Source organism: Lineus longissimus, chromosome 7 (assembly GCF_910592395.1).
Source record: "Lineus longissimus chromosome 7, tnLinLong1.2, whole genome shotgun sequence".
NCBI classification, from domain to species: domain Eukaryota; kingdom Metazoa; phylum Nemertea; class Pilidiophora; order Heteronemertea; family Lineidae; genus Lineus; species Lineus longissimus.
This window is the reverse complement of record NC_088314.1, coordinates 4955859-4976328: the sequence shown is the minus strand read 5'-3', so window position 1 is coordinate 4976328 and position 20470 is coordinate 4955859. Positions and strand designations below refer to the sequence as shown.

The 20470-nt window shown below is 41.6% G+C and overlaps 3 protein-coding genes across 4 annotated transcripts; 1 reads left to right on the top strand and 2 right to left on the bottom strand.

The window, feature by feature from the left end:
- The first annotated feature begins 332 nt into the window (after window positions 1-332).
- On the top strand, window positions 333-5106 carry LOC135490744 (methionine aminopeptidase 2-like). The gene is made up of 10 exons (XM_064776177.1): window positions 333-477; window positions 1083-1244; window positions 1463-1568; window positions 1739-1844; window positions 2031-2086; window positions 2339-2520; window positions 2738-2832; window positions 3016-3216; window positions 3432-3547; window positions 3908-5106. Exons 1-10 carry the CDS (start codon window positions 336-338, stop codon window positions 4158-4160), a joined length of 1419 nt encoding a protein of 472 aa, XP_064632247.1. The 5' UTR covers window positions 333-335; the 3' UTR covers window positions 4161-5106.
- Window positions 5107-5275: 169 nt separating this feature from the next.
- On the bottom strand, window positions 5276-10614 carry LOC135490832 (uncharacterized). 2 transcript variants are annotated; one of them, XM_064776375.1, is made up of 4 exons: window positions 10467-10614; window positions 7953-8095; window positions 7402-7656; window positions 5276-7193 (listed from the first exon to the last, which is right to left on the bottom strand). In XM_064776375.1, exons 1-4 carry the CDS (start codon window positions 10514-10516, stop codon window positions 7129-7131), a joined length of 513 nt encoding a protein of 170 aa, XP_064632445.1. In that variant the 5' UTR covers window positions 10517-10614; the 3' UTR covers window positions 5276-7128. The 2 variants fall into 2 exon arrangements, with proteins under 2 accessions (XP_064632445.1, XP_064632446.1); XM_064776376.1 differs by lacking the exon at window positions 10467-10614 and adding an exon at window positions 8244-8519.
- Window positions 10615-14117: 3503 nt separating this feature from the next.
- LOC135490618 (RNA-binding protein spenito-like) lies at window positions 14118-20432 on the bottom strand. Its single transcript, XM_064775888.1, has one exon. It carries the CDS (start codon window positions 20340-20342, stop codon window positions 17937-17939), a length of 2406 nt encoding a protein of 801 aa, XP_064631958.1. The 5' UTR covers window positions 20343-20432; the 3' UTR covers window positions 14118-17936.
- Between the last annotated feature and the right edge of the window lie 38 nt (window positions 20433-20470).

Genomic DNA, 20470 nt, shown 5'->3' with positions numbered 1-20470 from the left:
TCAAATATTCAAATAAAATTTAGCTAAATCGTAGACATAAACTATCAATTTACAATATCATGACATTTGATTTCATATAAAATACTTAATTTTATTCAGTATGATACTTTGAAATTTCTTTATTGACATTTTATTTGTAATTGCTAAATTAAAAAACTGTATGAAAAATTGAGGCTATTTTGTATTCTCCAAGCGTCGTCAAAGGTGATCATTATCGCCATGCTTGTCTCACTCGACCTACTGACTCTATTTAAGAATTCGGCGGGTGTATGTAAAATTCGACAGACGGACCGAAGACCGGGAGATTGGCTATTCCTGTCCAGAAATAGGTCAAAATGGCAGACACAGCATGTCTGGAAAATGCAAGTTCCAAAGAAAATGAGACAAATGAGGACCCTGTAAAGAATGAAAATTTAGCTGACGGCGAGCAGACAACTGCCGCCAAAAAGAAGAAAAATAAAAAGAAGAAAAAGAAGGGTATGCGCCCTGTTTCCATGTTGTAATTGGCTCCGAAATAGCTTCTGAAATTTCCTGGATGAAGGCAATGCACTAGAAAATGGAGGAAGTGCACTGCAATTACACACACGATACACTTACTGTGGATACGATACCATGTGTCTGTTTGTTATGGACATTATATTAGCTGTACACTGACTACAGTTGGTGGCTGATCTAGCGTTTAGTGTTTGACATGAACTACCTAGTAATGATGTTATGTATTTATACATGGCCAGGCCATGCGCCATGGGATTGGCCCATTGGGAAGACGTACATCTACATGGATCGTGGAATGGATAGATGATCGAACGCATACCGCCGTTAGGCGTTACCAGTATTGATGGTTAAGACCATTGCTTCTGGTTACTGGTAGGGTCTTTCTTGAAAGTCACGGCTAACGTTAGTCTTATGTTCAGATGAATGATTCAACCTTCCAAGATTGACCAGAAGTTTTTCTCCGATTATTTTCCAAACTATTTGAACTTGTTCTACCCTCGGCTTCTTTCACTGTTCCATTTCCGAACCCTCCTAAAACTTGGTCTACATCTTTGTCAATTTCATGTTATACTTCTTATTTACTCCAGCTGCTCAGGATGCCGATGGTAATGATGCTGTGGAAGAAGTAACTGAGACTTTGGAAAAGCAGACTCTGGATGGAGAAATTGATGGTGCTGGTGATGAGGGAGAGAATGGAGCAGAACCATCAGCTGCCAAGAAGAAGAAGAAGAAAAAGAAGAAGAAAGGAGGTGTGTGATGAGATGAAGCACTTGTTCTTTGTATTCCCCAGTTCTTCTCTGAGGCCATTTGCATCATGCCACTCTCTGCATTTCAGTTTCGTTAGGAAGTAGGAGGTCTTTGATTCTAGGGTATTTGTGAATTTCAGGCAGTGACCGGCAAACTTAGTTTTTGAAACAATACTTAACTTTTCTATTTGATACAAGTGTCTTGTCTTGTTAATTTCTAGGTGCCAAGCAACAAACTGACCCCCCTTCTATCCCTGTTTGTGAGCTCTTCCCTGATGGCAACTTCCCAGAAGGTCAGATTATGGACTATCCAGACTGCCAAGATGAGTAGGTGCATTTATTTCCCCTGTTTGAACGCAGTGATTTACACATTGTGGCAGAAGTTAATCAAGTGATGTTTTCTACTATCGAAGAGTTGAATCGAATTTAGAAAAATGTCAAATAAAAAATGATGATTAATGATAACATTTGTAAGTTATTTAATTTGTTCACTTCAGCCGGACAGCTAAGGACCGCTACACAACTGAGGAGAAGAAGTTTGCTGATCGTATGAATATTGATCTGTATAATGAGATACGACAAGCTGCTGAAGCTCACAGACAGGTAATGATAATCGCAAGCCCCTTTCTATGGTCAGACCATGCTTAGTGCGCTGTCTTTTCTATAATTCCCTCTTGCTTAAGGATTTTGAAAACAGTGTGAAATACAATGAATTGAAAACAAAGCTTTTTGATGATTAAAAGGCATGTAAGACATACTAATTATGACACTACCTGTATTTAATTTCAGACCAGGCATCATATGCAGAAGGTTATCAAACCAGGAATGAAAATGATAGATATTTGGTGAGTGTACAGTCAGTGATGATATCCAAATCAACTTTCTTAAAGCTGAATCTGAAGCATGAACATTTAATTCAGTTAGAGCATAAAATGTGGTTATTTGAACCACCCATAATTATCTGGCTTGGACAGTGATGATATCTGTTGTCTGATCCATTCTTAATTTTACAAAGACCCTAGTCAAGATTCCAGAAAATGGCCGATCTGTCTCAAAATTGCCCTGATCAATGGGTCATCACATATTCTTTTTTGCAGTGAAACTTTAGAAGGAATATCACGGAAGATGATAAATGAGAATGGTCTAAAGGCTGGACTGGCCTTTCCTACTGGTTGCTCATTAAATCACTGTGCAGCTCACTATACTCCCAATGCCGGCGACAGTACCGTCCTTCAGTATGATGACGTCTGTAAGATTGACTTTGGAACCCATATTAATGGTAAGTAGAGGTCTGATGAAGATATGCTAATGGCTTCCTCATGACATGAGATACAAAATCATTCCTTTCAAATAACTTCCACCTCTAGACCATGTGGTATCGTGTCACATAAGAACCAGTACCAAAATCAATGATAGGTCATACTTCTACGTGACGATTATCATGCACCTTTTTGCCGATTAAGATATCTGTATCTCAGCTTATTTCCTTATTTCAGGTCACATCATTGATTGTGCATTCACGGTTTCTTTCAATCCAAAGTATGATAAATTACTGGAAGCAGTGAAAGATGCCACCAACACTGGAATTAAGGTAAAACAGTTTTTCTTGTCAAATGAGATGACCCAGTTCAAATTTTCAAACCTTGTCATAACTTATATGGCGAAATTGACGGACTCAATCATAAGAAACGTGTCAGTTTCTTGCCCAAGTGGAGCCCGGGACTGATCTCCCTTGGCCTTGGTTCATGTACTCATATCACTGTTTCCTTTGCAGGAAGCGGGTATTGATGTCAGGTTGTGCGACGTCGGAGAGGCCATCCAAGAAGTTATGGAGTCCTACGAGGTGGAATTAGATGGCAAGACATACACAGTGAAACCTATCCGTAACTTGAATGGCCATTCCATAGGACCTTACAGAATACATGCTGGCAAGACTGTGCCAATTGTGAAGGGGGGTGAAGCAACTAGGATGGAGGTAAGATGAATACATGCTGCGAGAGTGGTGTTGTAAATAGATGGATGTTCGAAAGAACATCGTTGGTTCAGTTTTCAATTCCTTGTGTGACTGCGCCCTCAATTGGGGCTCTCTGAAAAACAGCGTAGGGGTCCTCGGACGACTGAGCCCCCAAGTAGAGATCTGCTGAAAGTTGAAACCTTAATGAAACCTTAATGACTTTTTCACGTTTTTAGGAAATGGAATTTTATGCAATCGAGACATTTGGTAGTACTGGTAAAGGAGTTGTCCATGATGACATGGAAACATCGCATTACATGAAGAATTATGATGTCGGACATGTGCCTCTGAGGTAGGAACATTCGATACTTCTGTTGGTTTCTCTGGTGCGGGTATGAATAGTTATCTCTTCCACATTATTGCATTGAAAATATCCTGTCAAACCAACAGGTTGTGTGACGTGACTTTAAGAATACATCAGTGTTCGTTGTGCTTAGATCAGTAAGAGAAGGTGTGACATCATGACCAGGCTTCAGACAACATGACAGTTCTGGTATATGTGTGTACATATGTAGCCTTGACACAAAATTTGTTGGCATCGATGTCAGAGTCTTGCATTGTGTTTTAAATATATTTGATGAGAATGCTCGTTGTTTATCATAAATCAGCTAGATGAATTCCATCCTAACTTTCCCTTCAATCTCTCTTTCAGACTTCCAAAAGCTAAGCAGTTACTGCACGTCATCAACCAGAACTTCAGTACTCTCGCTTTCTGCCGTCGCTGGCTGGACAGACTGGGACAGGAAAAATATCTGATGGCTTTGAAGAACCTTTGCGATGCGGGTATTGTGGATGCTTATCCACCTCTCTGTGATATCAAGGGTTGCTACACAGCTCAATGGGAGCACACGATATTGTTACGGCCAACATGTAAGGAGGTTATCAGTCGTGGAGATGACTATTGAAGACTGGAAGAACATTCATTGATTTCTGTGGGTTATTCTGTTAATAGCTACATTAGGTTAGCCAAGTATTTTGGACAAGTTAGGAGGCTGATGCGGTATGGTGTGTCTTGTTTTGAAGCAGATTTTGTGAATACGGGTCATCTGGTGACCATTTTCTAAAGGCGATCATGCTTGTTTGCTGTAATGGCCGGGGATACTTGCTTGGATATACTCCAATGCCAACATTGGCGGCCATGGAGGTGATGAAAACTGCTCTTTGAATCCCAGTTGAACTTGAATCAGTGAAAAAATAGAGAGGCAGGCTGCACTAATGTGTGTGCTGTATCATTTGTGCTAATCATGTGTTCTTATTTGGCATCTTTGGAGGGAGCTAATCACTGTTTGTGTCTAGGCTTACCTATCATGCTGTAATCAAGGCCTTTTAGAATATGTGCTTGGCCAGTGAGGTTGGTGATGAGCAGTTACTTTGAGAAACTGTACCAGATTTTGATTAGGGATGAGGGCAGGGAAAACTTGTAAATATTGTACTAATCATCGTTAAATCCAAAGCTTCATCAGCTCAATTTTGTCATCATGAGCAGGTCAAATTTACCTGGTGTAAATATTTTGTCTGGTATTTGAACTTGGCCAGGAGAAGCCATCCATCTCCATAGGAACTAGCCCAGCATGAAAATGAGGGCTCCAGCATTCCCACACATATGAACAGATATGTTCAAAGGTCATCGAGTGTGGACAGAGTCTTTACACCAGATCAATTTCCTGTGTTCGTGATGAAAGAACTTTCATATCATCAGACTGTAGTGTTTCAGTTACTATTTTTAAAGTGTGTTCATCCAGGTTGGATTTGCAATCATGATGTGCCGAATACTACATCATGTATATAAACATTTCGGCAAGATTTATTTGGGTAGTCCTTGAACAGCATGATACGTTATTGGAAGTAATAAAATAAGTTCATACTGTACTAAATTGTTCTTAATTAATACGTCAGTAAAAAGGTGTTATCGGTGTTAGTTTCAGGTGGCCATGCTGTCACCAGGAGTTGTCCACATGAACTTCCATTGGCTGATTGTGACTGCAAAACAGTCACAGAAACTTCCACAGGACAATGATCGTGGTGTTTATCTCGTACTTTATTCCAAACGCAAATATAAATTACAAATACAGAAGTATATTATTACAGTACATTTCATCAAATAACACTATTTACAAAAGGAACACCAGAATCGCAGTGTGAACTGTGGACGTCTTCCTCTCCAAGCTTATCAGATCAACACTGAAAAGGTTTATTATAGTCTTCGATGATCCCAAAATGATGGCAATCCGACATAATCTTAGATAGCTTGTGTAAGTCCCAGTATGGTGCAGTGTGAAGTAAGCCCACTTCAAGTGTTCACAACTAAAGTAGAGTAAAAAGCTATTTAAAACCTCTTCTCATATTCAAGTTTGAACTATACCCAGTTCATTGACTTGATTAAAATGGTGGGAAAAAGGTTGACCTAATACTGCTAATGGCGATGTGAAGTTACTGCAGCCTCGATTGCCCCATGAATCTAAGATGTGACACTGTGCATACATCCTCCTGTCTGGTCTCCTCTTCTACCCAACCGCCATGGATTCCTTCAGTCAACATAAAGTTGGGCTTTCTGCCAAAATGTACCAAGATGGTAAGTGCAATCCAGTCTTGCAACGACGCATTATTCAATCACTTCAAAATGCACATTCTAGGCTTATCTTTCTTCAACCAACAAGCACCACCACAGACAAAGTCATATCACAGTAAGCTTATTTGTTAGAAAAAATTGTCAGTCAAAGACTTTTTGTCGCACAAGAAAATGGAACAGTAACGTCAAAAAGATATATGTCACAATCGCACTTACTGGGACAGCTCGTTGAGGACATGCAGTCATTCATCACTGTACGTTATGTGAGGACAGTGTCACAATCTTTCACCTCTGGCGAATGGGCCTTTTGTCAAATGGTGTGTGCCACAACTATTCACGAACTGTCACCTCATATCTCTGAATTGTCACATCAGTCATTCATAGTAACTGCCAGACCATGCAGAAGATTACAATCACACGCTCAGAGCAAAAGCTAAGGTCAAGCCTCAAAGTGCACATCTGTCATTCCAAATCAAACCTGAGCCATAAATCTCAGCCATCGACAATGGTACAAGTGCGACTCGCAAGCTAGGATCAGCACAGCCAACAATTCCATGAGCACATGAGATGATTTTCAAGATTGAAAATGCTATAAATTCATTCATGTCAGACACTATACACAGTTCCACTATTCTAACCACTCAAAGATTTAACGAATGCATCCCTGGGAAGGGTCTCACACCCGTACTAAGTGACATGTCGCTCTCACTCGGATACCAAACACTCCATACAATCAATCTCAAACACTCCAAAGAAACATCGCACACGTTGTCGTTTGTCCACTGCCTCTTACATTCTCTCCCCTCTCTTCTCTCCTTCAACCTTGATTCATGGGGCAAATCTCAAGCTAAGCCAGCAAAATGTTTATTAATAAACCTAACAGCAAAAAACGCAAGCAAGTTATAACTAAAACACTGCCACTAATTGGCTTGACAATCAAGTGGACTTTACGTCACATGATGTCCGTTTTATCACAGATATTTGGCCGATGAGCTCAAAGAATCGAATGGTGAAACTTTGAAAATGAACACGATGCAAGTTACTGGAAGGGCAGGTAAGAAGTCTTGTGCAGACATCTGATTAGTCAGCAGCAACCGACGTCTTTGGGCTCGGACGTCATGTCGTCTGCACTTCTCAGCGCAAAAATGCACAAGTTGATTGAATCCGAGATGTTAATTCCTTCCAAAGCTGATTCATGAAGACATGTTCAGAAATCTCAAATCCGGTCGGAAGAAACAATCTTGGCAGAAGATGGGTTATGATGAGCACCAGGTGAGTGTCACATGATGTGAGGATGTAGTTTTTTACGTCCTGGGAGCGTTTCCGATTCCAAGGACGGTTTTGTACGATCCAATTCCGTAGCGACCAACTGAAACAAAGCGAGCAGAGGAACATGTATATAGATACTAAAACGTTAACATAGGGTAAACTTATTCTAACTCTTATAAACGCTATATAGCAATGAAAATATCGATTTGCCTAGTGGTGGCATCAGTCACATTGAGGTCTTGGTATATGGTGTGAAAGGACATTCTGTCGCCAGGAAAAGGCAAGAAGCAGCTAGTTAATTCACTTACACTGAGTTGGCTTTGGTCGATCCCTGTACCAATAGACGAAACCTTCCTTGGCCCTGTCACTGTAAATGTTCCTGTAAGAACCCCTCGCCGACCCGACCTTCGGGCGGCTCAGGTGATAGTTACCGGGGACACGGCCATTCATCCCACTGACGAACTTCTTGCTGAAGTCTCCGACGGACGACTTGGTCTTTATGATGTCGTTAATTTGGTTGCGTTCCAATCCACGCTGAGCGTCTTGGTAGAAGGCTTCAACAGCTAGAAGAGGAAAGCATTCATATCAAAAACAATTCTGAAGACAATTTTTGTCAAACGAACAACGCAAGGGAGAACGATGTGACTCCATAACGGCCGTCTTGTACCTTCCCGATGGCTTGGTTGTGCCATTGTCTTATACTGGAAAGGACTGCATGCCTACGCTTCCGCTTTATTGCTGGAGAAAATTGGTCTCAGTGTCGTCCAATCTTGTTATATGCATGGTCATAAGCCAATAGTAGCACGGTATATTGTCGAATGGGAACCCTGTAGTTTATGATAAAAAAACTTCAACTTACCGGAGTCGGTGAGGACCGGACCGTATGACGGGGCGTTGAAGGCGTTGTCGGAGATTGCTGTGGCCTTGATGCGCATCTTACTCCAGTGGTCGGTGTTTCCACGCGGCATGTTGACGGGTTCGTGTCGCGACCAAAAGGTCATGCTGCAAGGTACAAAATGTTGAGCATGAAACAACAAAAATCTGATACCTCATCTGATACCCTTTTGCGATTCGCAATTAGCAGGCTCGCCGTCTTCAGAGAAAAAAAGCAGTATTTGAGGACATGGCCATCCGTCGCAAAGTATCTCACCTCGGCTTTCTGCCCGTATTTCCCCGCATGGCTGGTAATCGAACTTGGAACAGAACAACCACACACCAAAAAGAGTACAAATTATCCCTCGGGTGTCCTCCTGAGAGATGCGTCCCGAGGCGTGCGTTAGCTCTGAACTTGTCGGATTGACTGTTTGCGACTACAACTACATGCAAAGTTATAAAATGACCTCAAGAAAAATTAGCGGGACACATGCCTGAAATAAATCAACTGTCCTTTCACTTGTTCGATATGGCACATTTGTGCCCACTATTTCTATATCTTAAACATTGAAATGATAATACAGACAAAATAGGTTGAAGACAAAGGATCATAATAAGATCATCCGACCTGAGTCGGGGATTATAATCTTTGTACGGGGATCAACACTGGCTTGACAATACAGGCCTACGCGTATTTTAATCTCTCAGTACCCCCATTATATATACTTAGGTTACCGGTCAATCACTTTTCCTTACGATAGTTCAATATTTTTGATGCCATGAACTTCAAGTAGGCCTCTGAAAGTCAAGCTGGGTGTGCGTTTCGCCTCACATTTTAAGGATTATAAATACATGTGCGAAGTGGTGCACACGAGTGAGCTCAGCTTAGGATTTCCATTATTTCGGTTGACAGGAGGATTGCGGAATACATCTAATTATGTTTAGAAAGTTTAACTATGTCATCGTCTCAACGAACAACCGTTGGTCTTTTCGACCGCGAGCGAAATGCGTCGCGCGACTACAAGTTGGCATTCTCAGGCCGCGGTTCCTGTTATCGTCACCCTCATAAAACAAATGCCTAAAAAAGTCATTTTTTGCCAAGTTGATATTTTCGTGCTTAACTCAATCCAGTGCCGGGTTGCTCAAAAGCACAAAAGTCACGGTTACGTTAAGTATCCTTGCTTGGACGTTATCTCTTTCAGTTAATCCCATTAGAATTTTCATGTTAAGACTTAACGGCGCCGTTAACCCAGCCCTGGTGTGTATGAAGGTCAATGGAATAACTGCCTAGTCAAGCTTGTGACTTAGCCAGATTTGCCTTATGCCTAAATCAAACAAATGTGACTTCGGCAGTTTTACATCAAGCAACATGGCCGCCAGAAACAGCACACTCAAAAATCCCTCTCGTTTGGCACTCTGGGGGGTCTAGCCGGGTAAAAGTCAATATGGTCAATATCAATCTGGGAACGTATTTATGTTGTTTGGCAATATTGATTTATCATAATGTTAATGGCATTCCTACTATCGCGCTTGCAAATATGAACCCATAAAACCTACTGTTGGAAATGTTTTAAGTATATACCAAAAAATGCCATATTCGTTTTTACATTATTTAATCTAGCAGGGAATGTTTGTGTCGCCTATTGTATAATAATAAGTAGACCATATGCATATATGTCAGTGCTATGTGAGTTTATGGATTTTATAAACTGGCTCTAAGTTATAGCAACAGGTAACAATGGTGTATATTATTTATAATAAACGCAATGTGGTGTGAGACACAAATATTGTTTTAACAGAAATCCTGCCGTGTTTCAACTCGCAACTACGCGATCGGTGCAGGGGGTGGCAGAATAAGGATGATTTATAACCCCTTAGAGTCATGCCAACAGTGCAACAGGGTATAACTTTAACGAGTCTATTGGTCGATGTCTTTTCTACAGCGGACACAATTCCCTTTTACACCGGTAATGGCTCCTTTTCCAATTGATTTCTCAGCGTGCCCGGCCCTTCGCTATCCAATTCATTTGCACTGTTCTTATTATCATCCGATTGGTTAAGTGCATTACCAAACGGGACAATCCAACTTGGGATGTGCATCCTTAGTTGGAATTGTTTGAACAGATATTGCGGCAACCATGTGATAGACAATCCAAGTGGCGATAGACGCTACCTGTATACGTATCTATATCGATATCAAAGCAATACATTGAGCGACAACAGGCGATGTGACAGATTGATCGATAACAATCCTTCGGATAGCAACATTTAAAATGCCGAGTGGCGGTTTTCTAGTGTATGTTTCTATCCTGACTACAAAACATGTGAACGAACCGTTTTACCTGTCAATATCGCTCCGTCTGCTAGAAGCGTGTACATCGACGACGAATAATTCGTCTTCGGATGGACGGCATTTGCCTGCGAAGAGCATTCAAATGATAAACAGCTCCAGAATATTTCCGAAACAGAAAGAACGGACACAATATGCGGATGTACTTACTCTGACCTAGCCGGCGTACCCGGTAGCATTGGTGGCAGAGAGACGGCCATGTCGCTCGATGACAGACGACAGTGTCCTCGGTGGATCAGACGAGACGACCGAGTTGTCCGCAGACGGCGTTCAATTCAGTGGGTGCGCTACCCGGGGTTCCCAGTAGCAACATACAACAAATGTTACCGTAATCGTGTTGGCACGCGACCGGTAGGTATAATTTAAACAAGACATTTTAATACATATGCGCAGCCTATTGATAAACTTTCCACAATGACCACAACATATGAACGTGCCAGGAACGAAGGCAATTAAAAATTTTGATCCGATTTTCATAAAGTTATGTCAATATTATTAAGAATATATTTATTTTCCACACACACAGGCCTAGGGGGTAGTCTTTGTGTGCTTTCAACGTCTGGTTGCTTGAGTGTATTTACTTCATGCAGTATTGCCTCATTCACTCCTGTTTAAACTACTGTTCAAACCCGTGTAAACCCAATTTGGTAAATATCGACGATATTTCTAGAACATCTGGAAAAATGAAAGTAATCAGTCAATGACGTCGTGCACGGAGTGATTAAGCGGAGTATCAGTCTTTAGGGTGTTCGTAATTATGTCTCATCCAGAGAACCTCCGAGGACCCGTGGAAGAGCGGACATAATGTGACATCATCCGGCGACATAAAACGGGGCTATTTTACCCTCTCCAGAGAGAGGACAGATTGTGACCCCAGACGTCATGAAATGAGGCTCGTTTTGAAATTGCATTTTGCCCTTTCCAAATTCTTGAGGGAGGACAGATTGTGACCCCAGACGTCATGAAACAAGGCAAGTTATTTTCCCCTCTTTCATGCTCGAGAGAGGACAGATTTTGACAACCAATGTCTTACAATGAAGCACCCATTTTGCCCTCTCTCCCATTTTGAAGGGCAAATTGTGACGTGAGCCGACAGAAGATGATGCTAGTTACTAGTGTTTTGCCCCCTCCCTTTCCTTGAGAGAAGACAGATTGTGACATCTGGCGACTTGTGCGGAGACTAGTAATTTCACATTCTCCCAATCCTTGAGGGAGGACAGATAGTGACATCGGGTGACATGGGAGGAGGCCAGTTGTCTTGTCCACTTTCATTCCTTCTGATCGACATCGAACATAATGAAATGAGGCCAGGGTCATTTTGCCATTGTCTCATTCCTTCAGGAAGGACATATTTATGACATCAAACCTGGTTACTTGTATTCTGCCTTTTTGCCCTCTTCTATTGAATGAGAGAGGATAAACTGCGATACCTGGCAGCTAGCGGAGACTAGTAATTTCTCCTTCTCCCATTCCTTGAGGGGGATAGATTGTGACATCAGGCCACATGTGAGGAGGCCAGCTACTTTGCCTCCTCCCATCACATGAGGGAAGACAGGCTGTGACATCAAGTGACAAGAAGAGGCCGGTCATTTTACTCTCCCCCATTCCTTGAGGGAGGACAGATTGTAGGATCAGACAATGAGACCAGCTATTTTGACCTCTGTCATTCCTGGATCAAGAATGTGGGTCTTCCGCTCAGGTATTGACCAATAAGAAGCCCTGCAAGCTTCATGGCAGTGCTTTCTGAAGCGAATTCACCCATTTAGGTGTCTTCTGATTCATCAATGCCAGGTCAGACGTATCAGAAATTCCAATTAATTCCTGCTTGAAGAAGGCCAAGAATTCCTGGGAGGACAGGTTGTGACTTGAAGGACAGGTTGTGACTTGAAGGACAGTTGGACCCATCTTGCTCTGTAACATTCCAATCCAAATCAGGGGTTCCCAATTGTCACAACCTGTCCATGATGAAAGCTTTGATCAGCAAGAACACTTAATTTTTTCTCAACATATTTATTAAATATTCTCTTTAAACTATACATTTAGACAAACACACCGAGACAGGAAATATGGAATAGGGCATGCCCTTGAAATGTGGAAATCGATGTCTACTTACTTTGAAAATGATCAGCAATGTGAAAAACATGTACGATGTTTGAAAACTGTAATCATAAAACAGTCCCATGCAGCAAAATGTAAAGTAGGCTTGGCAGTAAGTTTTTGCGAATTGACCCTCCTTGGACTTCAAGCACAAATACCAGGCTAGCTAGAACTCCTGCTACACCTTCTTCTGCTAGCCTTCTTACATTTGACCGCATATAATAGTTTTATGACTTGAACAGAACGTGTGTCATCTTCTTTCAAAGTTCCAAGATGTGAGACTCCTTGATATTGTGATTTTGCTGGGATGCCAAGCTGTCATATTGCACATCATCGGACAATCTTCAAGGACAATGTATACCCCACACTATTCATCACAAAGAACAATCACCAAAATCAGCAGGGACAATATTTGCAACCACTTTGAATTGATATTCCATCAGGTGCTTACTGATTCAAATCAACACCGACATTGCAATGTCTTTCATGAACAATATTGGTATCAGCAGCAGACACTGTGAAATACTCTGTACTCATTACATAACCCCAGCAAAACCAACCAGAGTAAAATGCAAGAGTCAGATATATGCCCTCAGGTGATTGTCCACATGGATGAATAGTCCAGGAGTGAATTGTTCTTGAAGGAGAGTCCATCACTGGTAAGGATGTAAATATATTCCAGGGGCAGTGTCCTGTAGCCAACAGCACTCACTTCACGATGAATAAAGGAGACAGACTTCCTTGGTCATTGCAATGTACACAAAGTAACATTGTCCTGGATGCCTCATGAAACATGATATGACGAACATCATTAGCACTAGGGGCTGCGTTTGATGTTTGATGTTGCAACCTGGACAGCACCACACAGTAAAAAATCACAACACAATATGTGGGCCATTTTTAAGAACTCCATCACGAGGTACTGACCTAGGAATACCCAATGAACATCCATGTTCACTGGCACACTGCTATAGATAGCGAGGTCTGTGGCAATGGAAAGTAATGGCAATGTTCTCCTCCATAATTCGAGAGGGAACAATGTACGATGTTAGGCTGAAATCCCACAGAAATTCACAATTTGGAACATTTCACTCACATCGACGTATTTAATAACTTCACAGATAAAAGAAGGGAACATTTCCCTTGCCTTATGTTTATGTTAATGAATGAGGGCGTGATGATTCCATCACTATTTTGAATTAGGAGACATTTTCATTCACATATTTGAATTCACTAATAGGGATTTGGGAACACTTCCCTCACATATTTGAATTCACAGAAATTCACCAACAGGGAACATTTCCCTCACCTATTCACTTTTTGAATTCACAACAGGGATATAAATGTCCCTCGTGTAGTTTAATTCACAAATAGGGAACATTTCCCCCACATACTTGAATTCACAAATAAATTAATTTGCTCACGTATTTGAATTCACATGTAGGGAACACATCCCACACGTCTTTGAATAATGAAATGCACAAATACGAAACTTTCCAATCACATCAGTAATTTCACAGGGAATTCAGTTTTATCACTATGCACAGAGATAGACAGAGATCTCCGACGAAGAATCACTTCACACAGAGATGCTCGGATCCCAGAAATGGGAAAAAGGTAATCGTCACTGTAATTCTCCTCACAGGACCTCCAAGTCGTAACACACCATCCTCCTTCAGACGAAAAATCACAGAGATGATTGAATTTCATATGCTACAGTAAGCTTTAATTAGGTCACCACAGGATAAAAGCAAAGGGTACAAGTCGCACATATTGAGATAGAAATTCAGCGTACTCAGGTCTAACATAAATTCAACCGTTATCCATCGTTTGACTACATCCATGATATATAGAATATTGATATTGAGAATGATATAGCTCTCTCAAGAAAATTGTGTTGCACCGTACACAAATATTAAGTTACACAACGTGACATCGTCAAGATATTTTACATGTACACACAAACTAGAATAAAATCATGCTCCTCCATCAATTTTACCACACTTTCCTCTTTCGATGAGTTGAACGCACCTTTTGCATTGCCAGACGAGTGATGTTGTCAACTTGAACAATGCTAACAAATCACCAATATGATGATAAGTATTAGAGATCGTTCACACACCTCGAGCTATAGATTATATACTTGGTATTCATCATTAATGTACACGGTTTCCTATATCTAGAATTGGCATTATAGCGCCATATCATCTAAATACTATGTTGAATACACACTGATATGAGAAACACTAAGTCGAGATAGGGCCCATTTCCAACTCGAATCAATTGCTCCAAAATGGGGTACTTTCAGAATTAATACACATTCATTTGGTTTCTTTTCATTGGCTTCCAAGCCGTGCCAGAGACAGGCAATCTACGCCATAAGGCAGAGCACTGTCTTACTCTTAGTTTACTGTATTTGGTACAGTCACCTACACAGGAGGAAGAGCTTGGTCTTTTAACAAGGCACTTTGGTTTATTTAAGTGACACACCACTTGGTTGATGATGCTTCCAAGGAAAAACTTCACCATCAAAACACAATTAGAATGGTTTATCCAAGGAAATCACGAGTTCCCATTTACTGAATTAAGTGATTGAATTCACGAAGGATAGGAAATAATATACACAACACTTCCTCATATAGAATACACACAAATGACAATGGTTTTAATGACAAGCCAGTCATCAAAGACAGGGCTATATCCACTTCGACTGATAATTCGACACAACCCCAACTTCCACTGCCCACAACTTAGAATGATCACAATATAATTTACACATATCCAATACAGAATATGTCGACATATCCAAAGAGAATGCTGACTGGCCTGGCCAACCATTTACATATTTGGTTCCCCAACTAGAATTAACACATCACCGTAAAATAGAAATCACTTTTTGGCCAAGATCCACTAGAATTAACCAGGCCCGTCGATCATTCATAACCTTCCAAAAAGTACAAGAATAAGAATACAAATAGCTCACACTGCCTGACACTTTCACAAAATAAATCGTAACTTTTCCGTGCAAGAATGGGAAACACATGCAAGCATTTGGATAAGAATAAGGTTAGTCCATACTGAATCAGTTCAAAAATGGAAAACTTCAAATTGTTTTCCATTTTTGATCCATTCAATAAAGATAAGAAAGTCACTTCCTAGAATTGCTCAGAACACACTCAAACTAAGTTTATGATAATTCCTCTAGGATCACTTGAATTGAATATCAGCACAGTTCAAATCAAGATGGTATCCCCAGAATGTCTGCTCAGCACACTTGAACACACAGTTTTTCTCCTCACATCAGTTGTACCGAGCTACATGTGACTAGGAATCAGTGATATCTAGGAAATAGGAACTTCACCATTCTTTCTCGATAGGGAAGCTTCACTGCAAAGCGAATAAACACATTAGAATTTGCTCACGACTTGAAGATATGACGACCATCCTCTTGTATATCTGCAGTTAGCATGACAGATATATTATTACTACTGTCATCGTCATGTAGCTGATGCATGATGAACCTTTCTGCGCACTGAACTGGGTATAAATGTCCCACAAGTCAACCTTTTGCCTGGTGTAGTTGACAACACTCTTCTATGAGACAGAGCACAGAACAAGTTCGTTATCGGTTTTGATTTTTGGTTTTGATAACATGTTTTTCCAACACAGAAGTCCTTTTCTGACAGTATACGACACAACAAATGCAGAGAAGTGTTCTGGCAAGGGAACTGAATGCCACAGATCAACACTGTAAGCTATCCTTGCGAGAGAACTTTTACTTTCATTAACACTGCAGTCTCTCCTTACATGCGAACGGAATGGCACAGACTAACACGACAGTCTTTCCTTTTTAGTGAACAGAATGCAACACACTTACATTGTGTTCTATCCAGAATGCCATTGTAGTATTTCCTTGCAAGTGAACTTCTACTTACACCAACACTGCAGTCTCTCCTTGCATGTTAGCTGAATTGCACACACTAACACTGTCTTTCCTCGTCAATGAACTGAATCACTCTCACGAACACTGCAGCTTCTCCATGCGACCACACTTGACTGAACGGCAAATACTAACACTGCAGCCTTTTCATGGTGATAGTTCCTTTAAAATTGAATCATATAACACACAATTTATTCCTAGATATCACAACTTTCCATATCTTGGTAGCCACATGTAGACCAGGCAAATACTGAAAGTATGTCCATATTTTCCTGCAGAAGCCATCCTGGTTTCTGATGTTGACATGAAGTAAATCCTTTCGCAGGCTGCATTCTTCTTTTGAATCATTACATCATATTGCATTACAACAACAACAAATTGTAAGAACAGGCCTTGTCTTTCTTGAAGTGTCTAAATACTGTAAAGCTGGAACTACTTGCTCAGCTGACAGTTCTTTGAAATATCATTTTTAAGATTTCATGTCGGACTATTACAAATTTCTGCATCTGGGTGGCATCAAGTCAGCAATATGGTGATGATATACCACTGCACAGTCACCCCTAAAGACAACTTCTTGAAAAGACAAAGCCCATTTAACAATTTTGGCAATCATTGACATCATCTTGAAGCATCAAGGGTTGAAATTCACACAATTCTGATATGCTCATTAACATTGGAAGTGAGCATATCAATCTGTTAACGTTCACTCTTGTTGGGTCAAGAAGGGTTACATAAACTGCTGCATAAGTGATTGTTGAATTTTTAAGTGAGTGAACATGGTTTTGAATGAAATAATCATTAGGAGGTTAAGCGGTGATGATGAACCTGCCTAGTTAAGAGGCAAGCAGCAGAACTGTGAAGTCGGCCAACCATCTATCTTGGGAAACAAGATAGAACAGTTCTCAAAGTCTCTTCTAAAAATAACTTACACAATATAGCATTAACAAATTTGACTTGGGTGTTGAAACAACATCAATTGGCATCAGTTGGCTCAGCGTCATCTTTCTCAGTTTAGAATCATGAATGTAATATTTCAGTTGTTGGGTGGAAGTCAATGCACAATAATATATATCATAGCAATCATTTTCTTTGCTCACAAGCAAGGATATGTCAAGAAATACTGTAGAACAGCAACAATCTATGATGACTTGCACCCACAGACAAACTGATTTCATTCCAGAGCACAACGGAAGACTGTGCTAACACTGGTCAGGAAGTTGATGATGCATGATTACATCTTCTGCATTGAATGGCGGACGCTGAAAGAAAACTTCAATCCTGTCTGAAAAAAACAATTTTTTAAAGACTGAAATTGAAACTTTCCCAATTATAACTGAAAGAAAAGCCAGATGAGTAATCATAATAGGTTTTGACAGTAAGGCTTAAGCCAATATCCCCCCCCCCCCCCCTCCAAGTGCCTTCTAAAACACTTTCTCATTTCATGAGGTTGTGCAGTTTGATTTAATCCCAACAGTTGATGATTATCTGGTAGGGGTTGATATGGTAATGAGAACTTGATTTTTTAGTGACCGATTTCTAGCACTCCCCACTTAAAAGCAAATGATATACTTGGAGACTGACTCTTAAGGGGGCCCTTTGACAACCATGACAACAAGATGATCATCCTTTGCAGGGTCTGGACCAAGATTCGGTGCACAATCCTGAAGGAAGTCATGACCAAACTGGCAGGGAGGAAATGCGTGAAGAACACCAACGTTTTCCTTGTCTTTGGTAGGAGTAGGCGGCAATGAAATAACTCCTGCAGAATCCTTCTGCTTCAAGTAAGAGACAAGGTTCCTCAAGGGGCGCTGTTGGATCGAGTTTGTGGGATCATCAAGTGGCTGTGTCGATCCAGGCATGGCTAAAAACACACACGAGTTACTCAGACCAGCAGCAGTCACTTTTTGATTCAAATCGTCTAGCTTTGGTTGAAGCAAGCGCAAACGCTGAGTAATTCTCAAAGCAGTTGTTTCTGTGGTGGGGTCTTTCATTAGAGAATCCACCAAATTCACATCACCTTTAACTAAATGCAAACGTGTTGGGAACGCACTACTTTTCAGTATGAGGACGCCATTCCAGACAATCGGAAGGCATTTTGCAAGGTCTGAGAGGTTGGAACAAGAGGTGCGCTTAGAATTACTGGCACCATTCTTTTCACTCATCTTTGAACGTCTGACGTCATTTTCAATAGAATGTCTGCCAGGTTCACCTGAAAAACTCCTGCGTCTCCGAGGGGATGGAAAGCGTTGCTCGCGCTCCCTGAAAGTACGCTCCAAATCTGGTGACATTCTTCGAAAGCGTGGTGGTTCAACATCAGGGGACCTCCTTCCACGGTGAAAGTCTCTGTCCAGATCATCAATAGGTGGACGGCCATAGTTGTTAAACTCACGAGGATTGTCAGGATTGCGGTAATGATCACCTTCACCTCTAGAATCACGACGGTCTCTTTTTGGTGGGCGGTCCATATATCCTTGGTTATAATTTGGACCCCCTGGACCAGGCCATGATGGTTCAAAGCCAGGGGGTGGGGGTTGCTCTCGCATCATAGGGGGTGGCAAGCCCTCTGGTTCAAAGTGCCGCGGAGGAGGCCCACCAGCCCCACCGCCACGGAACTCACGAGAATCACCACCACTGCCACTATCCCGGGGCCCACTGCCATCACGTCCTCTTGGCCCTGGGATGGAATCAGGCTCGGCAAAGTCTACACGCAGCCTCCGATCAGGACCTCCAAGTGGGAACCCACGCATTTCCTTACAAGCTGCTGAAGCAGCATCTATACTGTCATACAACACATATGCATAACTTTTACCATGAGGCCACTCAATACGATTGATGACACCAAAGCGATCAAATTCACGCTCAAGGTTTTCCTGTCTTATCCATGGGCCTAAACCACCTACCCACAAAGCAGTCGTTGGTGTAACTTTTCCATAGCCTATCTTGCACTGAAACTTCCCAATGAATTCCCCAGAAACAGCCACTTTTGCACGGTGTGCCATATCTAAATTCAGAAACTTGATAAAAGCATAAGCATTCCCTTGCCCGCGTGCTGGGCGCTTAATGTCAATATCTTCAATGATACCAAATTTATCGAACACCTGTCTTATTTCTGCTTGTTCCGTTGCCACATCCAGATTCCCAACAAACAGTGTCCTCGTAGCTTTGTCGTCGTCCTCCGGCATAATGTGATCCAGGTGGTGCGGAAACTTTGGAGCGTTCCCCATTTGGTGCACTTCATGGTCTGGACCAGGCCTTCCGGGAGGATTATCATCAAATTCTGGTGGGAAGTCACGAGGATCCCTGCGAGGAATAGGCGGCAATTCGTGACGCGGAATGCTGCGACGAAGCGGAGGTGAATTACTCCGAGATGAAAAGCTATCAAAGGGAGGGCCAGCTGGCATTGGCCGTGGTGGAGTAATACTACGATTACGATTCTTATTGTAAACTGGTTCAACGCGCACTGGTTTATCAAACAACATCAGTTTCCCCCTTCCAAATCTAGCTTCCTTGGCATCATCAGGGAATCGGAAATTCACATATGCCAAGCGATTCTGACCGTTATGCACAACCTTCACATTAAACTCACCAAATTTACGGAATTCACGATAAAGGGCGTCCCGAACTTCAGTGTCCGATGCCTGAACGCTCACGCCACTGATACAAAGTGACCGATAATCAACCTCCCCCCGTTCGCCTCGGGGAATATCTGGACGCTCCGGTCCCCTGTCTTGCATCCTAGGAGAGGGATCAAAATCATCAATTGGTCTAGGTTCTTCTCGATGACGTTTAGGAGGTAGGCGATCGGGTTCAAAATCATAATCACGATCACGGCTATCTCGCATTCTCATTTTTTCACGACCTAACATTCTGGGCTGGCGATCGCCAATATCGGGGCTTAAACGATCACGAAGGGAGTCATCTCTACCACCATAGCCAGCTCTAGTCCTTTTACTTCTTGGTGATAAATCACCCTCTGGATTACGTTTCATTTTGATGGGTTATTTTCAATAATATTTTGGGAAAGACATTTGCTACTGTCCCGACATGTTCAGTGTAAATGTACACGCATACAAAATCAATACTTGCGAAGTCTTCAGTCTAAAAGTCTCCCGCAAAT